The following is a 24,672-nucleotide window of genomic DNA, read 5'->3' as shown; positions in this document are numbered from 1 at the left end:
GCAAACTGGCTCAAATTAAGATCCTACATCTGTAATGTAATAACCTACCAGGAGGGATCATAATCAAATCTGAACTCCTATATTAAATCTCTTTTCCCATTTCACTACATTTATCATTTTTTTACATTATTTTTATTTAACCTTTATTTAACTGGGCAAGTCAGTTAAGAACAAATTCTTATTTACAATGACGGCCAAACCCGGCCAAACCTGGATGACGCTGGGCCAATTGTGCACCGTCCTATGGGACTCCCAATCACGGCCAGACATGATACAGGCTGGACTCGAACCAGGGACTGTAATGACGCCTGAAATGCAGTGCTTTAGACCGCTGCGCCACTCGGGAGCCCAATGTTATAAGCCAACATTTCATATAGGAAGTGATCACTGGTGAGTGAGGTTAGTGATTGACAGCTGTGCAGGTGTCTTCATCCCAGGGCCTCTAGGATTTATGCTCCCCAGACCATGGAGACTATTGATATTTTAAGAAGTGGGTCAGGAAGGTAATTCAATAAACACTGCTCTCTTCCCTCAAGGTGTACCTCTTTTTACAATCATATCTCAACCTTTTAAATGTGTAGTACTATCAATTATTTCACTATGCATTTAGGCTAATACTACATTCCACAACAAGACTAAACATATTGAATCAATAATTGTGTAGTTATTTCCCAAAACTCTGCTAAAGGGGTTGTTGTTGAGCAGTGGGTCAGTATTCCATGAAATGTTTGTACCGAGTACTGGTGGTAGAGTATGATACGGTGCACCTCTGACTAAGCAGACACGTTTCCTTTAGTTTGGACAGAGTCCCCTGCCTCCCAGGCTAATTGTTTTACCACCTTGTAATTCATCTCTGACAACAAGGCAACAGATGGTGCGAGAACAGAATATTAGTTACTAAAACAACCAAACTCAGTCTATGCTTTAAGTACAGTAGCTGTAGTGTTGACCACATTATACACCCACCTCGACTTAGCCTGTGTCTCAAACCCCCCGGAAACCATCTGTTGTAGCACACTCCTTCTTCAGACCTACAGCCCCCTACTCATGACACACACAGTGAACACTGTCTCTATGTTTCATACTACTGAACACATCCCTTCTGATCGACCACAGCAGACTCAAGCTCCACGCACGCACGCACACTCTCTTCTGGCATTGGAGAAAATACGAGGCTCCCAGAGCCAGCAGTATGCTGAGGGGGACATCAAACCTAAGAGCTTTTTAATTGCAGATAAGGCCCATCCATATTTGATAAGGTACCACTGTGCCTATTAGCTGTTAGCTCAGACTGGTGAACATCTCAGCCACAGGTGGCAGAGAGAGTGAGAAAGAGATGGAGGAAGAGGGGTAGAGGAAGAAGCAGTGGGATCAGGGAGAGAGGGGTGGGGATTAATACAGAACAAGAGAACAACAGAGAGAGGAAAAGACAGAAATACAGAGAGCATACAGCTTATTAAAAAACAGAGGCAACCCATTAACTGATTATTATTCAGATTAATATTCACTGTTTGTCTCCACACTGACTTTCTTCCCTCTAATATACACACACACACCGAGCTTGTTCCTTATGGCATTAGGTGTCTCCATGTCTATGCGTAACTAAGGGAAACAACTAACATTCCTAACTATCCTTTTACCCCTGGAATGATTCTAATGGACGGATCAACTACAGCCAACCTAGACTGACAAGAGGCCAAGGCTAGAGGGGGAAGAGGGCTAGAGGGGAAAGAGGGCTAGAGGGGAAAGAGGGATAGAGGGGAAAGAGGGCTAGAGGGGAAAGAGGGCTAGAGGGGAAAGAGGGCTAGAGGGGAAAGAGGGCTAGAGGGGGAAGAGGCAGAGAGAAAGAGGGGGCAGAGAGAAAGAGGGGGAAGAGGCAGAGATGGGAGAGGAGGCAGAGAGAAGGGAGAGGGGGAAGAGGAGAGAGGCAGAAAGAGGGTAGAGGAGGAAGAGGCAGAGAGGGGGGTGAGGGGGAAGAGCCCGAGAGAGGGAGGCATAGAGAAAGAGAGAGAAAGGGAGAGAGAAAAAGGCAAGGGGAGAGAGGAGCCATATGAATGGCAGAGAAAGAAAGGCAGATGAAGAGAAAGATGACAGGGAGAGAAAGAAAGGCAGATGAAGAGAAAGATGACAGGGAGAGAAAGAAAGGCAGATGAAGAGAAAGATGACAGGGAGAGAAAGAAAGGCAGATGAAAAGAGAAAGATGACAGGGAGAGAAAGAAAGGCAGATGAAAAGAGAAAGATGACAGGGAGAGAAAGAAAGGCAGATGAAGAGAAAGATGACAGGGAGAGAAAGAAAGGCAGATGAAAAGAGAAAGATGACAGGGAGAGAAAGAAAGGCAGATGAAAAGAGAAAGATGACAGGGAGAGAAAGAAAGGCAAATGAAAGAGACACACAAACACACACAGCCGAATCAATCACTTTGTAAAGGAGCTGAGCCACATGCTGCGGTCTCTCTCAAATAAATCACCAGCCTTCAGTAAGCACTAAATAACCTAGAAACCTTGATATTCGAAAGGAATCTGTACATTCTAAAGAATATTTTTATGTTCTACACAGGCCCAATATATACACACACTTGTACATTATCTATGTAGTACATACACTCCCCTCCACATGTATTTGGACAGTAAAGCTACATTTTAAAATGTGTCTCTACAAAGCATTTCATATTTTAGAAGTAACTGTTCATAATAGGTGACAGTTCAGAATGTCTGTTTTTATTTGAGGGTATGTTTATACACATGTTTTACATTTTTAGAAATAAAGCACTATGTATCTAGTCCCCCAATTTGAAGAAGTCATAAGTAAGCTAATTGGACAAATTCCCTTACAGTGTAGGATATTACGCTATGTACGGTGCATTCAGAAAGTACTCAGACACTTTTTTGTAAAAATTTGGATTGATTTACCAGTTTCCCCCCCCTCAATCTACACACAGTACCTCATAATAACAAAGCAAAATCAGGTTTTAGAAATTTTACAAAATGTATTCAGACCCGTTACTCAGTACTTTGTTGCACCTTTGGCAGCGATAACATCTTAGAGTCTGCTTTGGTATAACACTACAAGCTTGGCACACCTGTATTTGTGGAGTTTCTCCCAGTCTTCTCTGTAGATCCTCTCAAGCTCTGTCAGGTTGAATTGGGAGCGTCGTTGCACAGCTATTTTCAGGTCTCTCCAGAGATGTTAGATCGGGTTCAAGTCAGTGCTCTAGCTGGGCCACTCAAGGATATTCAGAGACTTGTCCCGAAGCCACTCCTGCATTGTCTTGGCTGTGTGCTTAGGGTCGTTGTCCTGTTGGAAGGTGAACCTTCGCCCCAGTCTGAGGTCCTGAGCACTCTGGAGCAGGTTTTCATCAAGGACCTCTCTGTACTGTGCTCCGTTCATCTTTTCCCTCGATCCTGACTAATCTCCCAGTCCCTGCCGCTGAAAAACATCCCCACAGCATCATGATGCCACCACCATGCTTCACCGTAGGGATGGTTTCCTCCAGACGTGACACTTGGCATTCAGGCCAAAGAGTTTAATCTTGGTTTCATCAGACCGGAGAATCTTGTTTTTCATGGTCTGTGTCCTTTAGGTGCCTATTGACAAACTCAAAGCAGGCGGTCATGTGCTGCAGAGATGCTTGTCCTTATGGAAGGTTCTCCCACCTCCACAGAGGAACTCTGAAGCTCTGTCAGAGTGACCATTGGGTTCTTGGTCACCTCCCTGACCTAGGCCCTTCTCCCCCGATTGCACAGTTTGGCCGGGCGGCTAGCTCTAGGAAGAGTCTTGGTGGTTCCAAACTTCTTCCATTTAAGAATGATGGAGGCCACTGTGTTCTAGGGGACCTTCCATGCTGCAGACATTTTTTGGTACCTTTCCCCAAATCTGTGCCTCGACACAATCCTGTCTCGGAGCTCTACGGACAAATCCTTCAACCTCATGGCTGAGTTTTTGCTCTGACATGTAGTCAAATGTGGGACCTTATATTGACAGGTGTGTGCCTTTCCAAATCCTGTCCAATCAATTGAAATAACCACAAGTGAACTCCAATCAAGTTGTAGAAACATCAAGAATGATCAATGAAAATAGGATGCACCTGAGCTCAATTTCAAGTCTCATAGCAAAGGGTCTGAATACTTATATAAATAAGGTATTTTTTATTTGTAATACATTTTCTAAAATCTGTTTTCGCTTTGTCATTATGGGGTAGTGAGTGTAGATTGATGAGGATATTTTTTTTACAATTTAATACATTTTAGAATCAGGCTGTAATGTAATAGAATGTGGAAAAAGAGGAAGAAAAACTCTGGACCACCTATACTCCACACACAGAGTATACAAAGCTCTCCCTCGCCCTCCATTTGGCAAATCTGACAATAATTCTATCCTCCTGATTCCTGGTTACATGCAAAAAATAAAGCAGGAGGCACCAGTGACTAGATCAATAAAAAAGTGGTCAGATGAAGCAGATGATAAGCTACAGGACTGTTTTACTAGCACAGACTGGAATATGTTCTGGGATTCCTCCGATGGCATTGAGGAGCACACCCCATCAGTCATTGGCTTCATCAATAAGTACATTGATGACGTCATCTCCACAGTGACCGTACGTACATACCCCAACCAGAAGCCATGGATTACAGGCAGCAGCGGCACTGAACTAAAGCCTAGAGCTGCCGCTTTCAAGGAGTGGGACTCTCACCCGGAAGCTTATAAGAAATCCTGCTATGCCCCCCTGACAAACCATCAAACAGGCAAAGCGTCAATACAGGACTAAGATCTAATCATACTACACTGGCTCCGACGCTCGTTGGATGTGGCAGGGCTTGCAAACCATTACAGACTACAAAAGGGAAGCACAGCCGAGAGCTGCCCAGTGACACGAGCCTGTCAAAACAAGCCAAACTACTTCTATGCTCACTTCGAGGCAAATAACACAAACATGCATGAGAGCACCAGTTGTTCCAGGAAGACTGTGATCACGCTCGCCGCAGCCGATGTGAGTAAGACCTTTAAACAGGTCAACATTCACAAGGCCGCAGGGCCAGACGGATTACAGGATGTGTACTGTGAGCATGGGCTGACCAACTGGCAAGTGTCTTCACTGACATGTTCAACCTCTCCCTGCCCAAGTCTAATACCAACATGTTTTAAGCAGACCACCATAGTCTTCGTGCCCAAGAACATTAAGGTAACCTGCCGAAATGACTATCAACCCGTAGCACTCACATTTGTAGCCATGAAGTGCTTTGAAAGGCTGGTCATGGCTCACATCAACACCATCATCCCAGAAACCCTAGACCCATTCCAATTTGCATACCGCAGATCCACAGATGATGCAATCTCTATTGCACTCAGGACCGCCCTTTCCCACCTGGACAAAATGAACACCTATGTGAGAATGCTATTCATTGACTACAGCTCAGCGTTCAACACCATTGTGCCCTCAAAGTTCATCAATAAGCTAAGGACCCTGGGAGTAAACACCTCCCTCCGCAACTGGATCCTGGATTACTGACGGGCCGCCCCCAGGTGGTAAGGGTAGGAAACAACACATCCGCCACGTTGATCCTCAACACAGGGGCCCCTCGGGGGTGCGTGCTCAGTCCACTCCTGTACTCCGTTCACTCATGACTGCACGGCCAGGCACAACTCCAACACCATCATTACGTTTGCCGATGACACAACAGTGGTAGGCCTGATCACCGACAACGACGAGACAGCCTATAGGAAGAAGGTCAGAGACCTGGCCGTGTGGTGCCAGGACAACAACCTCACCCTCAACGTGATCAAGAAAAAAGAGATGATTGTGGACTACAGGAAAAAGAGGGCCGAGCATGCCCCCATTCTCATCGACGAGGCTGTAGTGGAGCAGGTTGAGAGCTTCGAGTTCCTTGGTGTCCACATCCCCAACGAATTACCATGGTCCAAGCACACCAAGACAGTCGTGAAGAGGGCATGACAAAGCCTATTCCCCTTCAGGAGACTTGGAATGGGTCCTCAGATCCTCAAAAGGTTCTACAGCTGCACCATTGAGAGCATCCTGACTGGTTGCATCACTGCCTGGTATGGAACTGAGCGGCCTCCGACTGCAAGACTGGGGCCAAGCTACCTGCCATCCAGGACCTCTATACCATGTGGTGTCAGAGGAAGGCCCTAAAAATTGCCAAAGACTCCAGCCACCCTAGTCATAGAGTGGCTGGAGCTACCGCACGGAAAGCGGTACCGGAGCACCAAGTCTAGGTCCAAGAGGCTTCTAAACATCTAATCAAATGGCTAGCCAGACTATTTGCATTGCCCTACCCCCCCCCCCTCCCCCACCGCTGCTACTCTGTTATAATCTATGCATAGTCACTTATCTCTACCTACATGTACAAATGACCTCCATTACTTTGACTAACTGGTGCCCCCGCATATTGACTCTGTACCGGTACCCCCCTGTATATAGTCTCGCTATTGTTATTTTACTGCTGCTCTTTAATTACTTGTTACTTTTATTTCTTATTCATATTTTTTTTTAACTGCGTTGTTGGTTAGGGGCTCCTAAGTAAGCATTTCACTGTAAGGTGAAATACCTGTTGTATTTGGTGCATGTGACAAATACAATTTGATATACCATAGGTGGATGTAGTGTACCTGCTCTTTATATGACATAGACTGACCAGGTGAATCTATGTGAAAGCTATGATCCCCTTATTGATGTCAAATGTTAAATCCACTTCAAATCAGTGTAGATGAATGGACGGAGACAGGTTGAAGAAGGATTTCTGAGACATGGATTGCGTGTGTGCTATTCAGAGGGTGAATGGGTAAGACAAAAAATGTAAGTCCTCCCTTTGAACGGGGTATGGTAGTAGGTGCAAGGCGCACCGGTTTGAGTGTGTCAAGAACTGCAACGCTGCTGGGTTTTTCACACTCAACAGTTTCCCGTTTGTATCAAGAATGATCCACCACCTAAAAGACATCCAGCCAACTTGACACAACTGTGGGAAGCATTGCTGTCAGCATGGTCCAGCATCCCTGTGGAATGCTTTTGACGCCTTGTAGTCTATGACCTGGCGACTTGAGGCTGTTCTAAGGGAAAAAGAGGATGCAATTCAATATTAGGAAGTTGTTCCTAATGTTTTGTACACTCAGGGTATATCAACGCAGACAGCGCTAATTGCGTCCATTAATGATGTCATTCCTACAAAAGCCATGCGCGGAATGTCAGTAGTAGTTGGTTCATGTAATTTTATGTCTAAGTGTTTTATTTTTTTCTGCGTTCTGCACAGCTCTGGCATGCAGCAGGTATTGATTAAGAGGTTGCTTAGCAACAGGCTACAGAAGCTGGCAGTGAATAGGCTCAGCTGCAAGTACTGTTAGAAAGCCATTCCTCCCTCTTGCTCTCTTTCTCTCACCCCCCCAACCAGCTCTCTTTTTTCTCTTTCTCTCCCCCCCAACCAGCTCTCTTTTTTCTCTTTCTCTCCCCCCCCCAACCAGCTCTCTTTTTTCTCTTTCTCTCCCCCTCTCCTCTCTCCCGCTTGCTTCCTCGCTCTTCGTCTCTCTCCCACTCCTACAGGTTGTGGTTCTCTCAGTAAGTTTTTAATTGCAATTGGTCAGGGGTGAAACTACTTCCATCTAATGTTCCAGTAGTTTCAGAAGCTACAGTAAACAGAGCAGCCAGGTCTGGTGAGCAGAGCATAGAGATTCTCCCTGTAGAGAAAGAGACAGATCATTTTTTAATAACACTCTGTACTCTGCTATTACTGCAGACACGCAGTCAGCCAAGACCCCTTTGACTCTGTCTGGAGATAATCATACTGCATTACACACAGCAGAAAGAGCCCACCTGTTGTGGAGTGGATGAGTGATGCTGATATACAGTACACAAATCCAGGCTGTCTCCTGAGTGCATCTAATTGCTTTGAGCAAAATTCCCCGCTGTCATGTTCTTTGTCGGTTTGTCTGTCTTCGCTGCCTCCATCTCTCGTAGGCTCATATGCAGCTTGTAAGAAATGTAGCAGTCTGAATCCGAGGCAGTGAGCACGTTTGGGCCATCAGAGAGGTTACATTTTAGAGGCAGCCATCTTGGCACTATAGAAAAAGCTAATTTCCTGCAATTATACACCTTTCTCCATGGAGCTGAGATTTTATTTAGCAGTTTTAAAGCAAATTTACTACAATTATATACATTTTGCCATGTAGCTGAGGAAATGTGACAGTTTTAAAGTTAGTTTCCTGCAATTCTATGCATTTTTCCTTGGATAATGCTGTGTTCTTTTGCTCAAACAAAATGAACACTGCTAAATGTGATTTTTCTATTCTCCCTGACAGTCAAGCTTTTCTTTAGGTGAAAAATCCCTGATAAAGTGATACCATTTCAAGCCCAAAGTTTCATGTTCTCATTTTGGACCGGATTCATCACCGTGCCTGTTGTGTACAGTAGCCTACAGTATTCTAGGAAAAGGTCTTACCTAGCCCCATTCACCAAAAGTTCTGCAGTCAACACAATTATATTAACTACAAAGATCAAAGAGAGCCAAACCCCCTCAGACCTGCTCAGTTCTCTCTCTCCAGTCTCTCTACTGGAGCTGTCATGTAATTATTGCCAGGCAGAGAACTGAGCTCTAGATAGAAGACCTCATTCAATTCATCAAGCAAGGGCTGTTGCTGGAATAGAACAAATATGCAGTGTCTGATGGGCTGAGAAGCTGGGTGGATGTGCCAAGGTTGGTGAGAAAGCTACCAGCCCAGGTCCAGATGGACATCATCCAGCCAGAAGTGGCAGCAGCGTATTGTTCAGGCAGGAAAAGTCCTTGTTTCTCAGAGAGACGGTCGCCTTTTGCTCTGCTCTCTCACAAAGGAGGCAAGTGTTGCCAGGAATAATCAGCAGGAAATGTTCACACACAGAGTCCGCTGACTGAATAACTGCCTGCCTACTGTTCCACTATGCCCTCGATGGAATGTACACAGACCTTTAGCATATACAGGTGAATTCGTAAAATATTCAGACCCCTTCACTTTTCAATTCAAATTTTATTAGTCACATGCGCCGAATACAACAGGTGTAGACAGAGTGAAATGCTTACTTACAGTGCCTTGCGAAAGTATTCGGCCCCCTTGAACTTTGCGACCTTTTGCCACATTTCAGGCTTCAAACATAAAGATATAAAACTGTTTTTGTTTGTGAAGAATCAACAACAAGTGGGACACAATCATGAAGTGGAACGACATTTATTGGATATTTCAAACTTTTTTAACAAATCAAAAACTGAAAAATTGGGCGTGCAAAATTATTCAGCCCCCTTAAGTTAATACTTTGTAGCGCCACCTTTTGCTGCGATTACAGCTGTAAGTCGCTTGGGGTATGTCTCTATCAGTTTTGCACATCGAGAGACTGACATTTTTTCCCCATTCCTCCTTGCAAAACAGCTCGAGCTCAGTGAGGTTGGATGGAGAGCATTTGTGAACAGCAGTTTTCAGTTCTTTCCACAGATTCTCGATTGGATTCAGGTCTGGACTTTGACTTGGCCATTCTAACACCTGAATATGTTTATTTTTGAACCATTCCATTGTAGATTTTGCTTTATGTTTTGGATCATTGTCTTGTTGGAAGACAAATCTCCGTCCCAGTCTCAGGTCTTTTGCAGACTCCATCAGGTTTTCTTCCAGAATGGTCCTGTATTTGGCTCTATCCATCTTCCCATCAATTTTAACCATCTTCCCTGTCCCTGCTGAAGAAAAGCAGGCCCAAACCATGATGCTGCCACCACCATGTTTGACAGCGGGGATGGTGTGTTCAGCTGTGTTGCTTTTACGCCAAACATAACGTTTTGCATTGGTGTGTCTCCCAGGTGGCTTGTGGCAAACTTTAAACAACACTTTTTATGGATATCTTTAAGAAATGGCTTTCTTCTTGCCACTCTTCCATAAAGGCCAGATTTGTGCAATATACGACTGATTGTTGTCCTATGGACAGAGTCTCCCACCTCAGCTGTAGATCTCTGCAGTTCATCCAGAGTGATCATGGGCCTCTTGGCTGCATCTCTGATCAGTCTTCTCCTTGTATGAGCTGAAAGTTTAGAGGGACGGCCAGGTCTTGGTAGATTTGCAGTGGTCTGATACTCCTTCCATTTCAATATTATCGCTTGCACAGTGCTCCTTGGGATGTTTAAAGCTTGGGAAATCTTTTTGTATCCAAATCCGGCTTTAAACTTCTTCACAACAGTATCTCGGACCTGCCTGGTGTGGTCCTTGTTCTTCATGATGCTCTCTGCGCTTTTAACGGACCTCTGAGACTATCACAGTGCAGGTGCATTTATACGGAGACTTGATTACACACAGGTGGATTGTATTTATCATCATTAGTTATTTAGGTCAACATTGGATCATTCAGAGATCCTCACTGAACTTCTGGAGAGAGTTTGCTGCACTGAAAGTAAAGGGGCTGAATAATTTTGCACGCCCAATTTTTCAGTTTTTGATTTGTTAAAAAAGTTTGAAATATCCAATAAATGTCGTTCCACTTCATGATTGTGTCCCACTTGTTGTTGATTCTTCACAAAAAAAAATACAGTTTTATATCTTTATGTTTGAAGCCTGAAATGTGGCAAAAGGTCGCAAAGTTCAAGGGGGCCGAATACTTTCGCAAGGCACTGTACGAGCAACCAACCAACAATGCAGTTTCAAAATATACGGACAAGAATAAGAGACAAAAGTAACAAGTAATTAAAGAGCAGCAGTTAAACAACAATACCGAGACTATATACAGGGGGGTAACCAGTACAGAGTCAATGTGCACCGGTTAGTTGAGGTAGTATGTACATGAAGGTAGAGTTATTGAAGTGACTACGCATAGATGACAACAACAACAGAGAGTAGCAGCGGTGTAAAGAGGGGTGGCAATGCAAATAGCCTGGGTAGCCATTTGATTAGATGTTCAGGAGTCTTATGGCTTGGGGGTAGAAGCTGTTTAGAAGACTCTTGGACCTAGACTTGGCGCTCTGGTACTGCTTGCCATGCTGTAGCAGAGAGAACAGTCTATGACTAGGGTGGATGTAGTCTGACAATTTTTACGGCCTTCTGACACCGCCTGGTATAGAGTTCCTGGATGTCAGGTTGCTTGGCTCCAGTGATGTACTGGGCCGTAAGCACTACCCTCTGTAGTGCCTTTCGGTAGGAGGCCGAGCAGTTGCCATACCAGACAGTGATGCAGCCAGTCAGGATGCTCTCGATAGTGCAGCTGTAGAACCTTTTGAGGACCTGAAGACCCATGCCAAATCTTTTCAGTCTCTGAGGGGGCAATAGGTTTTGTCGTGCCCTCGTCACGACTGTCTTGGTGTGCTTGGACCATGATAGTTTGTTGGGGATGTGGACACCAAGGAACTTAAAGCTCTCAACCTGCTCCATTGCAGCCGCCAGGATGGCGGCGTGCTCGGTCGTCTTTTATCTGTGGTCCACAATCATCTCTTTTGTCTTGGTCACGTTGAGGGAGAGGTTGTTGTCCTGGCACCTCTCTGACCTCCTCCCTATAGGCTGTTTCGTCGTTGTCGGTGATCAGGCCTACCACCGTTGTGTCATCGGCAAACGTAATGACGGTGTTGGAGTTGTGCCTGGCCGTGCAGTCATGAGTGAACAGGGAGTACAGGAGGGGACTGAGCACGCACCCCCGAGGGGCCCCTGTGTTGAGTATCAGCGTGGCGGATGTGTTTCCTTCCCTTACCACCTGGGGGCGGCCCGTCAGTAAGTCCAGGATCCAATTGCGGAGGGAGGTGTTTACTCCCAGGGTCCTTAGCTTATTGATGAGCTTTGAGGGCATTATGGTGTCAAACGCTGAGCTGTAGTCAATGAATAGCATTCTCACATAGGTGTTCCTTTTGTCCAGGTGGGAAAGGGCTGTGTGGAGTGCAATAGAGATTGCGTCATCTGTGGATCTGTTAGGGAGGTATGCAAATTGAAGTGGGTCTAGGGTTTCTGGGATAATGGTGTTGATGTGAACCATGACCAGCCTTTTAAAGCATTTCTTGGTTACAGACGTGTTCAGCCTTTCAAAGCATTTCTTGGTTACCTTAGTGTTCTTGGGCACAAAGATTATGGTGGTCTGCTTAAAACATGTTGGTATTACAGACTTGGGCAGGGAGAGGTTGAAAATGTCAGTGATGACACTTGCCAGTCAGCGCATGCTCGCAGTACACATCCTGGTAATCCGTCTGGCCCTGCGGTGTTGTGAATGTTCACCTGTTTGAAGGTCTTACGCACATCGGCTGTGGAGCACATGATCACACAGTCTTCCGGAACAGCTGGTGCTCTCATGCATGTTTCAGTGTTATTTGCCTCGAATCGAGCATAGAAGTAGTTTAGCTCGTCTGGTAGGCTTGTGTCACTGGGCAGCTCTCGGCTGTGCTTCCCTTTGTAGTCTAATGGTTTGCAAGCCCTGCCACATCCGACGAGTGTTAGAGCTGGTGTAGTACGATTAGATCTTAGTCCTGTATTGATGCTTTGCCTGTTTGAAGGTTCGGCAGAGGGAATAGCGGGATTTCTTATAAGATTCCGGGTGAGAGTCCCACTCCTTGAAAGTGGCAGCTCTAGCCTTTAGCTCAGTGCAGATGTTGCATGCAATCCATGGCTTCTGGTTGGGGTATGTACGTACGGTCACTGTGGGGACGACGTCAGTGATGCACTTATTGATGAAGCCAGTGACTGATGTGGTGTGCTCCTCAATGCCATCGGAAGAACCCCGGAACATATTCCAGTCTGTGCTAGAAAAACTGTCCTGTAGCTTAGCATCGGTTTCATTTGACCAGTCACTGGTGCTTCCTGCTTTAACTTTTGCTTGTAAGCAGGAATGAGGAGGATAGAATTATGGAACAGATTTTGCCAAATGGAGGGTGAGGGAGAGCTTTGTATGCGTCTCTGTGTGTGGAGTATAGGTGGTCTAGAGTTATTTTCTTCTGATTGAACATTTAACATGCTGATAGAAATTTGGTAAGACGGATTTAAGTTTCCCTGCATTAAAATCCCCAGCCACTAGAAGCACAGCCTCTGGGTGAGTGTTTTCCTGTTTGCTTATGGCGGAATACAGCTCATTGAGTGCAGTCTTAGTGCCAGCATCAGTCTGTGGTGGTATGTGGACAGCTACGAAAAATACAAATGAAAACTCTCTAGGTAGATAGTGTGGTCTACAGCTTACCATGAGATACTCTACCTCAGGCAAGCATTACCTTAAGACATCCTTAGATATCATGCACCAGCTGTTATTTACAAAAATACATAGTCCGCTGCCTCATGTCTTACCAGATGCCGCTGTTCTATCCTGCCGATACAGCATATAACCAGCCAGCTGTATGTTGATAATGTTTTCGTTCAGCTACGACTTCGTGAAGCATAAGATATTACTGTTTATATTGTCCCGTTGGTAGTTTAACTTTTCTTGTGTATGTGGGACGCTAGCGTCCCACCTGGCCAACATCCAGTGAGATTGCAGAGCGCCAAATTCAAATACAGAAATACTCATTATAAAAATTCTGAAAAGATACAACTATTTTACATTGGTTTAAAGATTAACTTCTTGTGAATCCAACCACGGTGTCAGATTTCAAAAATGCTTTACGGCAAAAGCATACCTTACAATTATTTGAGAACATAGCCCAGCAGACAAATCATTACAAACAGTAACCAGCCAAGAAGAAGAGTTACACAAGTCAGAAATAGAAATAAAATGAATCCCTTACCTTTGATGATCTTCATATGGTGGCACTCAGAAGACATTCATTTATTCAATAAATGTTCCTTTTGTTCGATAAAGTCTCTCTTTATATCCGAAAACCTCTGTTTTGTTAGCGCATTTTCTTCAGTAATCCACAGGCTCAAACACAGTCACAACAGGCAGTCAAATCCAAATTGTATCCGTAAAGTTCATAGAAACATGTCAAACGATGTTTATATTCAATCCTCATGTTGTTTTTAGCCTAAATAATCTATAATATTTCAACCGGACAATAACGTCGTCAACATAAAAGGTAAACAAGAAAGGCACTCTCTGGTCGCGCGCATGAAAAAGCTCTGTGACACGGCAGGGTCCACTCATTCAGACTGCTCTTACTCCCTCATTTTTCAGAATACAAGCCTGAAACAATTTCTAAAGACTGTTGACATCTAGTGGATGGCATAGGAACTGCAATTTGAGTCAACGGATAATGTAATGGCATTGAATAAAACATAATTTTTTAAAATCCTATTTCCTGAATGAATTTCTCTCAGGTTTTCGCCTGTCAAATCAGTTATGTTATACTCAGACATTATTTTAACAGTTATGGAAACTTTAGAGTGTTTTCTATCCAACTCTACTAATTATATGCATATCCTATCTTCTGGGCCTGAGTAGAAAGCTGTTTAATTTAGGCATGCTTTTCAACCAACGTTCCAAATGCTGCCCCCTACCCTAGAGAAGTTAATCTTCCGTGTAGGTCATCGATTTTATTTTCTTAAGATCGCACGTTTGCTAGCAGAACGGAAGGTAGTGGGGGCTTATTCGATCGACTTCAAATTCTCAGAAGGCAGCTCGACCTCCGGCCCCTTTTTCTCCACCTTCTCTTCACGCAAATGAGGAGGATTTGGGCCTGTTCCCGGGAAAGCAGTATGTCATTCACGTCGGACTCGTTAGGGAAAAAAAGGATTCTACCAGTTCGTGGTGAGTAATCACTGTTCTGATGTCCAGAAGTTATGTTCAGTCATAAGAGACAGCAGCAGCAACATTATTTACAAAATAAGTACACAAATAAGTTACAAACAACGCAAAGAAACAACAAAACAAAAAAACACAATTGGTTAGGAACACCGGCGCCATCTTAAATCGACCTGTGGATGTGCCCTCTCTGTGTTCTTTGAGAATCCTCCAATAGATCATTAACTTGTTTGGGATAGGGTGCAGCATTTTCACTTTTGGATGAATAGCATGCCCAGAGTGAACTGCCTCCTACTCAGTCCCAAATGCTAATATATGCATATTATTATTAGTATTGGATAAAAAAAAAACACTCTGAAGTTTCTAAAACTGTTTGAATGATGTCTGTGAGTATAACAGAACTCATATGGCAGGCAAAAACCTGAGAAAAAAATCCAAACAGGAAGTGAGAAATCTGAGGTTTGTAGTTTTTGAACTCACCCCTATCGAATACACAGTGGGATATGGGTTATTTTGCACTTCCTAAGGCTTCCACTAGATGTTAACAGTCTTTAGAACGTTGTTTCAGAACGTTGTTTTTAGAGTCCAGACTTGAACCCGATGGAACATCTCTATGTAGCGTCATACCCAAGAAGACTCCAGGCTGTAAATCGCGGGCAAAAGAGCTTCAACAAAGTACAGGCTAAAGGGTCTGAATACTTATGTAAATTTGATTTAATTTTAAATTTGCTTAGACATTATGGAGTATTGTGTGTAGATTGATGAGGGGGAAAAACGATTTAATCCATTTTGTAATAAGGATAACGTAACAAAATGTGGAAAAAGTCCCTGCCCACCCTAGGTTAACGTGCTACTACACGTTACCAAAAGTCCACAAGGTTCCTCATAAACCTCCTGGAAGGCCCATCAGCAACAATAACATTACATCAGAGCCTGCCTCCAAGTATATTGATTTCTACATTAAGCCTTTTTGTGGCAAACTTCCATCTTTCCTTCAAGATACCACTCATACTCTTAACAAGCTATCTGAGCTCAAAGATGTTGGATCTTCCTACTTGGTAACGATGGATGTTGAATCCCTTTACACCAATATTGTACACAATGAAGATCTGGAAGCTTCAAAGCATTATCTCAAACATAGGCCATAGGAAAATATGCTCCCTGCTGACTTTCTTCAATTAACAGAGTGGAACTAAACAAGAGAAGGAGACTGCTATGAGGGCTTGCTTTGAACTACCCAAACTTATTATGGGGACTTTGGGAAGAGAAGTTTATTCTCTGTTCTGCTAAGAGAGTGAACATTATTTATAATAAAGGGTTACATGGAGAAAATCGGACTTCTCTGAAATGAAAAAGTATATTTTACCTAAACCCCCCCCTGAAAGCTTAAAAAAAAAACAGGTGAACCTCCCCTATACCTAAAATAATAATTAAAACAAGTGAACCTCCCCTATACCTAAAATAACAATTAAAACAAGTGAACCTCCCCTATACCTAAAATAATAATTAAAACAAAGTAGATAGCAGAGAACATGTCTACAGCTTCAGCTCACTTCTTGCACAGACCTGAGCCTTAGATATGCAGTTTTAGAAACTGTTCTTCATCCTGTAAGCATTACATGGCAACACAGGAATTTTGATAGCACACAGGGCTGCGGGTCAGAAGGTTGTGGAATCGCAGACCACTGTGGACAAGAGTAGGGATGGAGAGATCTCCTTTATAGTAAACGCATTGCATGAATCTATTATCCTATTTGCAGTTCTGAGGAAAAATATTGCCTTGTATAAAAATGTCAAGCAATTCTACGTCATTTTATGTAGATTTAGCAGAATATTTTTTAGCATCACACAAATGACTGAAATTACAGGCCAAGAATTTCATCATCTTTCTCCAATGCCAAATCAATTTGTCTTGTTTGCCCACGAAACTGTCCGTTTGCAAATAATTTAAAATCGGCGACGTCATTAGGAATCTGAACATGGCACTTTCACAAGTTATGCCTACCTTTCCTCCCCAGACAGAGTAGGCCTACCTTTCCTCCCCAGACAGAGTAGGCCTACCTTTCCACCCCAGACAGAGTAGGCCTACCTTTCCACCCCAGACAGAGTAGACCCTACCTTTCCACCCCAGACAGAGTAGGCCTACCTTTCCTCCCCACACAGAGTAGGCCTACCTTTCCTCCGCAGACAGAGTAGGCCTACCTTTCCTCCCCAGACAGAGTAGGCCTACCAACGCAGAACACTGTAGGCTTTAACTGCTGGCTACTCGTCTTCCGTGGCTTAACCCAACGAGAGAAGGTCACAAGTGATCCCCATAAAGCTGTCTGGGTTTAAACATCCACTCTACAGAAAGTGAATAGTTTAATCAATTGATAGTGACAGATTTCTTCAAAGTCTTAAGCTAACAAGCAGTAGGTCTGTGCTTTTTTGCCATTTTCTTTCAGAAAAGGCAGGCCTATGGCATACCCTTGCATACCCCCTCAGTTCGAGTCTTGATTTTAACATAACAGCCCTTCACTGACACGGAGGTAGGCTATTTAAAAAGTGCATGGTGGGTGGAGTTGACCAACAGATCTATGGATATAGTAGCCTATAGCCTAATTTAGTCTGTCAAACAGGTAGGCCCATCTAATTTCTTAAATAGGAATAATCAGGCTCTAACACAAAGCCCACTTGTTGTTAGTAAAGTCTAATTAAAATAAAGACTTGAAATTAATTATGCCTACTCGAATTTGCCTACTTTTAGCACAGCCATTGATTAGGCAGCACATAAAAAAGTTTGATCAACAAGAGACGGGGCAAGACGGGGCTCAGGGTTGGAATATCCACTGCAGTGTGTAATGCAGCCTAGTTTAATTTACACCAGCCCAGCAGCTGTCTTATAAATATAATTTTGATCTATGCTTCTCTGAGCATGGACTTCGTAGGCTATGGATCATTTGATTGAGACCACACTAAATAGCCTATAGGCGCACTTGAGATTGCGCGCCCAGCAGAGAATCACAGATGAGGTGCCGCATCGGGCACACAACGATATATAGCCAAAAAGCGAACTCATTCTAAAACACTGACAAATATTAAACATTTCATCAATTACATGACCCTCCGCTGGACTAGATAAAAAAATGTTTTAAATAAACCCTCCCTTGACTGAAATTGAGAAAGCATGACCCTCCCGCATTTCCTACAGGTAACCATTCCGTAAATATTGATCCATCCCCAACCGTTTTTTAAATTGTATGGTATGGCAGATACATTGATGACATCCTTTTAGTGCTATCTAGATTAGAAAGCTAATTATTAGAATTCAAATCTGTCAATTCCCTCAATGAGAATTTGAAGGCGAGTTTTCTGGATTTGAAAATCTTAACTCAGAATGGCTCACTCCACATCACCATTTACAGGAAACGTACGGGCCACAATATCCTCAGGGTGGACAGTTTTCACTCCGCAACGCCGTATTTTTGACAGGAAGGAGGATTTTGAGGAAAAAGCTGTGAAAATGTATTCTAGGTCTCAGCAACGGGGATACAAACCAAGAATGTTAAACCAGTCTCTCACCAAAGCAAAATCTCTGGAAAGAGAAAGTCTTCTCAAAACACACCCACAGGCCTAAAAAACCCAAGCAAAATTATTCTGTGCAGATCCTCTCAAGCTCTGGCAGGTTGGATGGGAGCATTGCTGCACAGTTATTTTCAGGTCTCTACAGAGATGTTTGATCGGGTTCAAGTCCTGGCTCTAGCTGGGCCACTCAAGGATATTCAGAGACTTGTCCCGAAGCCACTCCTGCATTCTTTTGGCTGTGTGCTTAGGGTCGTTGTCCTGTTGGAAGTTGAACCTTCATCCCAGTCTGAGGTCCTGAGCACTCTGGAGCAGGTTTTCATCAAGGACCTCTCTGTACTGTGCTCCGTTCATCTTTGCCTCAATCCTGATTAATCTCCCAGTCCCTGAAAAACATCCCCACAGCATGATGCTTCCACCACAATACTTTACAATAGGGATGGTGCCATGTTTCCTCCAGACATGACGCTTGGCATTCAGGCAAAATAGTTTCATCTTGGATTCATCAGACCAGAGAATCTTGTTTCTCATGGTCTGAGAGTCTTTGGGTGCCTTTTGGCAAAATGAAAGCGGGCTGTCATCTTCCTTTTATTGAGGAGTGGCTTGTGTCTGGCCACTCTACCATAAAGACATGATTGGTGGAGCGCTGCAGAGATGGTTGTCCTTCTGGAAGGTTCTCCCATTTCCACAGAGGAAATCTAGAGCTCTGCCAGAGGGACCATCGGGTTCTTGGTCGCTTGGTGGTTCCAGTCTTGGTGGTTCCAAACTTCTTCCATTTAGAATGATGGAGGCCACTGTGTTCTTGCGGACCTTCAATGCTGCAGAAATGTTTTGGTACTCTTCCCCAGATCTGTGCCTTGACACAATCCTGTCTCAGAGCTCTACGGACAATTCCTTTGACCTCCTGGCTTGGTTTTGCTCAGACATGCACAGTCAACTGTGGGACCTTATATAGACAGGTGTGTGCCTTTCCAAATCATGTCCAATCAATTTAATTTACCACATGTGGATGCCAATCAAGTTGTAGAAACATCTCAAGGATGATCAATGGAAACAGTATGCACTTGAGCTCAATTTATAATCTCATAGCAAAGGGTTTGAATACTCATGTAAATAAGGTATTTCAGTTTTTTATTTGCAAAAAAAATGTAAAAACCCATTTTCATTTTGTCATTATGGGGTATTCTGAGTAGATTGCTGAGGATTTGTATTTTATTTTTTAAATACATTTTAAAAGAGTGTAATGTAAGGGGTCTGAATACTTTCTGAAGGCACTATGTGAAAATGGTGTGTTTCTATGTTTCTCTGTGACATCACAAGGTAGGATTCAGTAAATAAAAAAAAATATTCACTTTTGATGATGTCATTGGGTAGAACTTTTTAACGTTATTTTTTTTCTTCTACAAAACGTAAAAATGCAAATTTTTACATAGTACCAGTCAAAGGTTTGGTGTGAGTTGGTATATACACACCTGTTTTTCCACTATTCTTTGTCACCCTGATGAAGGCCGTTGTAGCCGCAACACATTGGTGCGTTTTTTTATTCTTGCATAAGCAGAAAACAAAGGCTTTCAAAATGTTTCACTACATTGTTTACTATCCAGCTGACAAAGGTCGTTGTAGTCGCAATGCATTGGTGCACCACAAGCCTATGTCTCATGAGGGCAGCAGGTGGCCTAGCAATTAGAGAGGCGAGCCAGCAACCGAAAGGCTGCCAGTTCCAATCCCAGGTCTGACGGGGAAAATCTGTTGGGAAGTGAGTTGGCAGGCAGAAGGGTTGCTGATATCAAATCCTATACACCACTACCTGTTGTTGTGCCCTTTAACAAACCCCACACAACAACAGCCCAATGGGAGCCCAGTGTGGCAGCCCCCTGCACCTTTACAAAAACCTGAAACTGTGTCTTTCAGGGGTTAAAAGTACAAGTCAAATGTCAGTTTGACCAACAAAGTGATCTTAATCAATTTATCTTTGTTCTATATTATTTCATCCAATGATCAAAGAGAACCTCATGGATTAACTATAAACCAAAGAAGCACACCTCTCCTGTGTCTCTACAGTAGGCTGTTTAAAATAAAGTTGGGTATATCTATTTGATGAGCATTGTTTTATATAACATTTTAAAGGGTTAAAACATTAATAAGTCAGTGCATTAGAGTAATCGTAATAACTCTGTCTACAATAGAGCAAGGCAAAAACAGGAGTATAAAATAGTCTGTCGACATTTCAGCTACAGCTTTTAAGACAAGTCAACTGAAATAGGCCAAACGAGAAGTCTTGATGATGAATCTCTCCATTGCTTGAGAATGACGACCCAAAACTAATCCGATTAATCTCAAGGAGTCTCATCTCTTGAATATTTATGATTCACCAACCCAAAAGGCACCATATACCGTCAACTCAAAATGAAACATATCTCCATGGTGTTTTACCAGTACTAGAGCAGAGCAGGGCAGTAGTCTTACCTGCAGAGGTCTCAGTGAACACAGCCAGGGTCTGCCCCCCCACACTATGCATGGTGAATGGGTGGTCCCGGGGAGCTCGTACAGACGCTGCCTTCTCTCCCAGGGCAGACAGGCTGGTTAGGTCCTCATTCAGGGTGAACGACACCTAAAGGAAACACCACAGATCTTTGGATCCGCTAACATCCCAGCATGGATGCAGGCTTTTGTTCAAACCAAGCAGTTAAACCTCTGATTCAACTAATCATAGTCTATGAATCTATAAACATGACTTCCAATAATGAAAATTATGTTCTAATAATACAGCTACTGTTTTCTAGAATGCTTCCAAAAGTTTGAGGTATTACTGAGGACAAGGAACAGTGTATGGGTTTACAGTGACACCTTGTGGCAACAAATAACATACTTACATCTGCTTTTCCTTGTTTCCTATGAGGGGGGGAAATGCATTTACTTTCAGTTAACTACAACATAGGCTACACTAATTGTCTCATTAGACAGCTGATTCCTGAAGAACCATGTTACTGAATTTCGGACCATTTATAACTAGCATCACCAACTACAAAATTGAGCATGATGTCCACTGCAAAAGTCAACATTTCTATGTCTGGTAGTGTTGAACCCCTCTGAAAAGCAGTCATATGTTTTCAGTAATAAACAGATGTGGAGTTATAGCTAATGGTCAGTGTTTACTTTACAATCTTGAGCTTTCCAATTTCTCCTTTTCCGGATGCTTTGGCCCACTGCTGGGCCAAGTACTTGGGAACCTGATCAGGTCAAACAAAAGTTAAAAAGAGACCGGAGGTTTTAATTTAGCTAGCCAAATGCTAGGCTATTCCTCAACAAAACCGTCAGGTGTGACCAATATGTGTATGGATATGACTTACCGTTTAATTAGATTTTAGGCAACATACCTTTACCAGCCATACACCGGTGTTTTGCTTAACTCCGGTTAAATCAACCTCCGTTTTTTCAGACATAGCGGCAGAACCTTTGATGAGGTTCTTCAGGACACGTGAAGTTGCTAACAGTGGAGTCACAGACAGGTAGGTTACAGGAAATACAACGCATGAGAAACCTCACTTCGATCAATGAAGAGCACACTACACAGCGGTGATGGATAATACAATCTGAATAACATTGTGCAAATGTGAAATTATTTTATGGTGAATTTTGTAAATTTTATTTATTAGCCTATTGGTAAGGTTGTAACTATACGTGGCCCAGAATATTTGATCCCACTGGAATTCACAAATGTTTTATAAAAATATAGTATAAATCAGAGGTGGCACCAAGTCACTATTATTCGAGTCACACGCAAATTTCAAGTGACAAGGTCCCGAGTCTCAAGTCGAGTCCCAAGTAGAACGGGTCAAAAAAAAGTCAAGTCCAAGTCGTGCATTCTAAGAGCCCAGTCACAAGTTTTCAAGTCAGGTCTCAAGTCAAGTAAAAAAAAATCTATACATGCAACAACTTGTTCAACTACAAAACATTGTTGTCTATTTACTGAGGCTACCAGACAGCCCTTTTCATTATTTTGTCTACAACACATTTTGATTTGCCTATGTTATTGTAAAATAGGGACCTTGTGGCAGTTGTAAGGGCATGAAATCAGCAGAAGGCAAGGCAGGTTGACATGCTCAGTGTATATTTATTTACAGGTCTTGGTGAACACGGGTTATATTTAATTAAGCAATAAGGCCCGAGGGGGTGTGCTATATGGCCAAAATACAAGGTCTGTTCTTGATTACGAAGCAACGTGGAGTGCCTGGACACAGCCCTTAGCCATGGTATATTGGCCATGTACCACAAACCCCCGGGGTGCCTTATTGCTATTATAAACTGGTTACCAATGTAATTAGAGCAGTAAAAATGGTCATACCTGTGGTATACGGTAGATTGACCAAATATACAGAGCCAATAGACCAAAATAAATAGCCTCTGTATCAGGCTTAACCTGTTCTATCTGAGCAGACACAAGTAGAGGGCAAGACTGTAACCTCCCATTGAAAAACCAAATCAAGTCAGGCAAACAGGTAGGCCTAAATAATATAAGCTCATGGCCCCCAGGACCATACAATTACCCAATTGGCAATTACAACCAATAACCTGGTACTACAATGTAAAAGGCAATTTCCACATCCATTGTTACATTCGTCTTATTCAGACTTAATGATTATTCATGATATTTCAACACCATACATCATTTTCTCTTATTCAACGTTCTGACTCCAAAGCGTGGAGCGCAGGCCACGTAGCCTATTTGGGCGCGCGCGCTCCTATTACGCACAACCAGAATGACAGAGACATAGGACAAATGCCACGTTCAAAACAACTGGAAACTCGGACGTCATGGTTTGATTTCGTATTTTTCCGAGTTCCCAGTTGTTTTGAACGTAGCAACGGAACTCCGACATAACCTGTGAAACATGAACAAAGCAGTGGCGGTGTTGCCATTTATGATGTGGGAGGATGATCATGAGCATGGCCTTATTTATATTACAGCATAATGGATGACTGTCATTCATATTCCATTCACCCAGGTTAACATAACATCGATAGGTTTAAGGTACTACATGATAATCAAATTTTCCCTATGCCCATCATGAGGTTGCTAGCTACAACTTAGCCTATGAATCGAAGTTTACAACGTAGGTTGATAGAAATTTGAGTAATCAAGATGACAGACATTGACACATTCAATACCGCCTTGCACACTCTTGCCAGCATATAGCTGATCTAGGGTGTATTCATTAGTCTAACAGTTGGAAACAAGAGATTCTACTGGACAAATTCAGGTAAGTTTATCCCCGTTTCGTTACGTTTGCTTCTATTTCAAAATCGTTAGCAGAAAATATTTATCAAATAAACTAAAGTAAAAAATAATAAAAAGTAACAATAAAATAACAATAACGAGGCTATATACAGGGGGTACTGGTACAGAGTCAATGTGAGGGGGTGCAGATTAGTCGAGGTAATTTGTAGTTAGGGGTGAAGTGATTATGCAAAGATAATAAACAGCGAGTAGCAGCACTGTACTTAACAAATGGGGGGGGGCGATATAAATAGTCTGGTGGCCATTTGATTAATTGTTCAGCAGTTTTATGGCTTGGGGGTAGAAGCTATTAAGGAGCCTTTCGGTCCTAGACTTGGCGCTCCGGTACCACTTGCCATGCGGTAGCAGAGAAAAGAGTCTATGACGGGTGACCCAATTTTTGGGTCTGACACCGCCTAGTATATAGGTCCTGGATGTCAGGAAGCTCGGCCCCAGTTATCTACTGGGCCGTACGCACTCCCCTCTGTAGCGCCTTATGGTCAGATGCCGAGCAGTTGCCATACCAGGTGGTGATTTAACCGGTCAGCATACTCTCGATGGTGCAGCTGTAGAACTTTTTGAGGATCTGGTGACCCCTGCCAAATCTTTTCAGTCTACTGAGGGGGAAAAGGTATTGCCATGCCCTCTTCATGACTGTCTTGGTGTGTTTGGATCACAATCGTTCGTTGGTGATGTGGACACCAAGGAACTTGAAACTCTCGACCCGCTCCAATATAGCTCGTCGATGCTAACGGGGGCCTGTTCAGCCTGCCTTTTTCTTTAATACACGATCAGCTCCTTTGTCTTGCTCACATTGAGGGAGATGTTGTTGTCCTGGCACCACACTGCCAGGTCTCTGACCTCCTCCCTATAGGCAGTCTCATCGTTGTCGGTGATAAGTCCTACCACTGTTGTGTCGTCAGCAAACTTAATGATGGTGTTGGAGTCGTGTTTGGCCATGCAGTCATAGGTGAGTAGGGAGTACAGGAGGGGACTAAGTACACACCCCTGAGGGGACCCAGTATTGAGGATCAGCGTGGCAGACGTGTTGTTGCCTACCCTTACCATCTGGGGGCAGCACAGCAGGAAGTCCAGGATCCAGTTGCAGAGGTGTTTAGTCCCAGGGTCCTTAGCTTAGTGATGAGCTTCATGGGCACTATGGTGTTGAACGCTGAGCTG

The 24,672-nt window shown here is 43.4% G+C and overlaps 1 protein-coding gene across 2 annotated transcripts in view; it reads right to left on the bottom strand.

The window, feature by feature from the left end:
* gtf2f2b (general transcription factor IIF, polypeptide 2b) overlaps window positions 1–22,836 on the bottom strand; it is a 56,403-nt gene extending 33,567 nt beyond the window's left edge. The window contains exons 1-5 of one of the 2 annotated variants that reach the window (XM_021597641.2): window positions 22,561–22,836; window positions 21,593–21,702; window positions 21,372–21,445; window positions 21,089–21,107; window positions 20,682–20,826 (exon numbers count right to left, since the gene is read on the bottom strand). In XM_021597641.2, coding sequence (XP_021453316.2) covers window positions 20,682–20,826; window positions 21,089–21,107; window positions 21,372–21,445; window positions 21,593–21,658 — 304 coding nt within the window. In that variant the 5' untranslated portion in view covers window positions 21,659–21,702; window positions 22,561–22,836. Of the gene's footprint in view, window positions 1–20,681; window positions 20,827–21,088; window positions 21,108–21,371; window positions 21,446–21,592; window positions 21,703–22,263; window positions 22,499–22,560 lie in introns of those variants that run through there. The other variant, XM_021597640.2, reaches the window with a different exon arrangement.
* Between the last annotated feature and the right edge of the window lie 1,836 nt (window positions 22,837–24,672).

The sequence above is a fragment of the Oncorhynchus mykiss genome, chromosome 3 (assembly GCF_013265735.2).
Source record: "Oncorhynchus mykiss isolate Arlee chromosome 3, USDA_OmykA_1.1, whole genome shotgun sequence".
In the NCBI taxonomy this organism is placed as follows: domain Eukaryota; kingdom Metazoa; phylum Chordata; class Actinopteri; order Salmoniformes; family Salmonidae; genus Oncorhynchus; species Oncorhynchus mykiss.
Note: the sequence above shows the minus strand (reverse complement) of the source record. Positions and strands in the feature narration are given on the sequence as shown.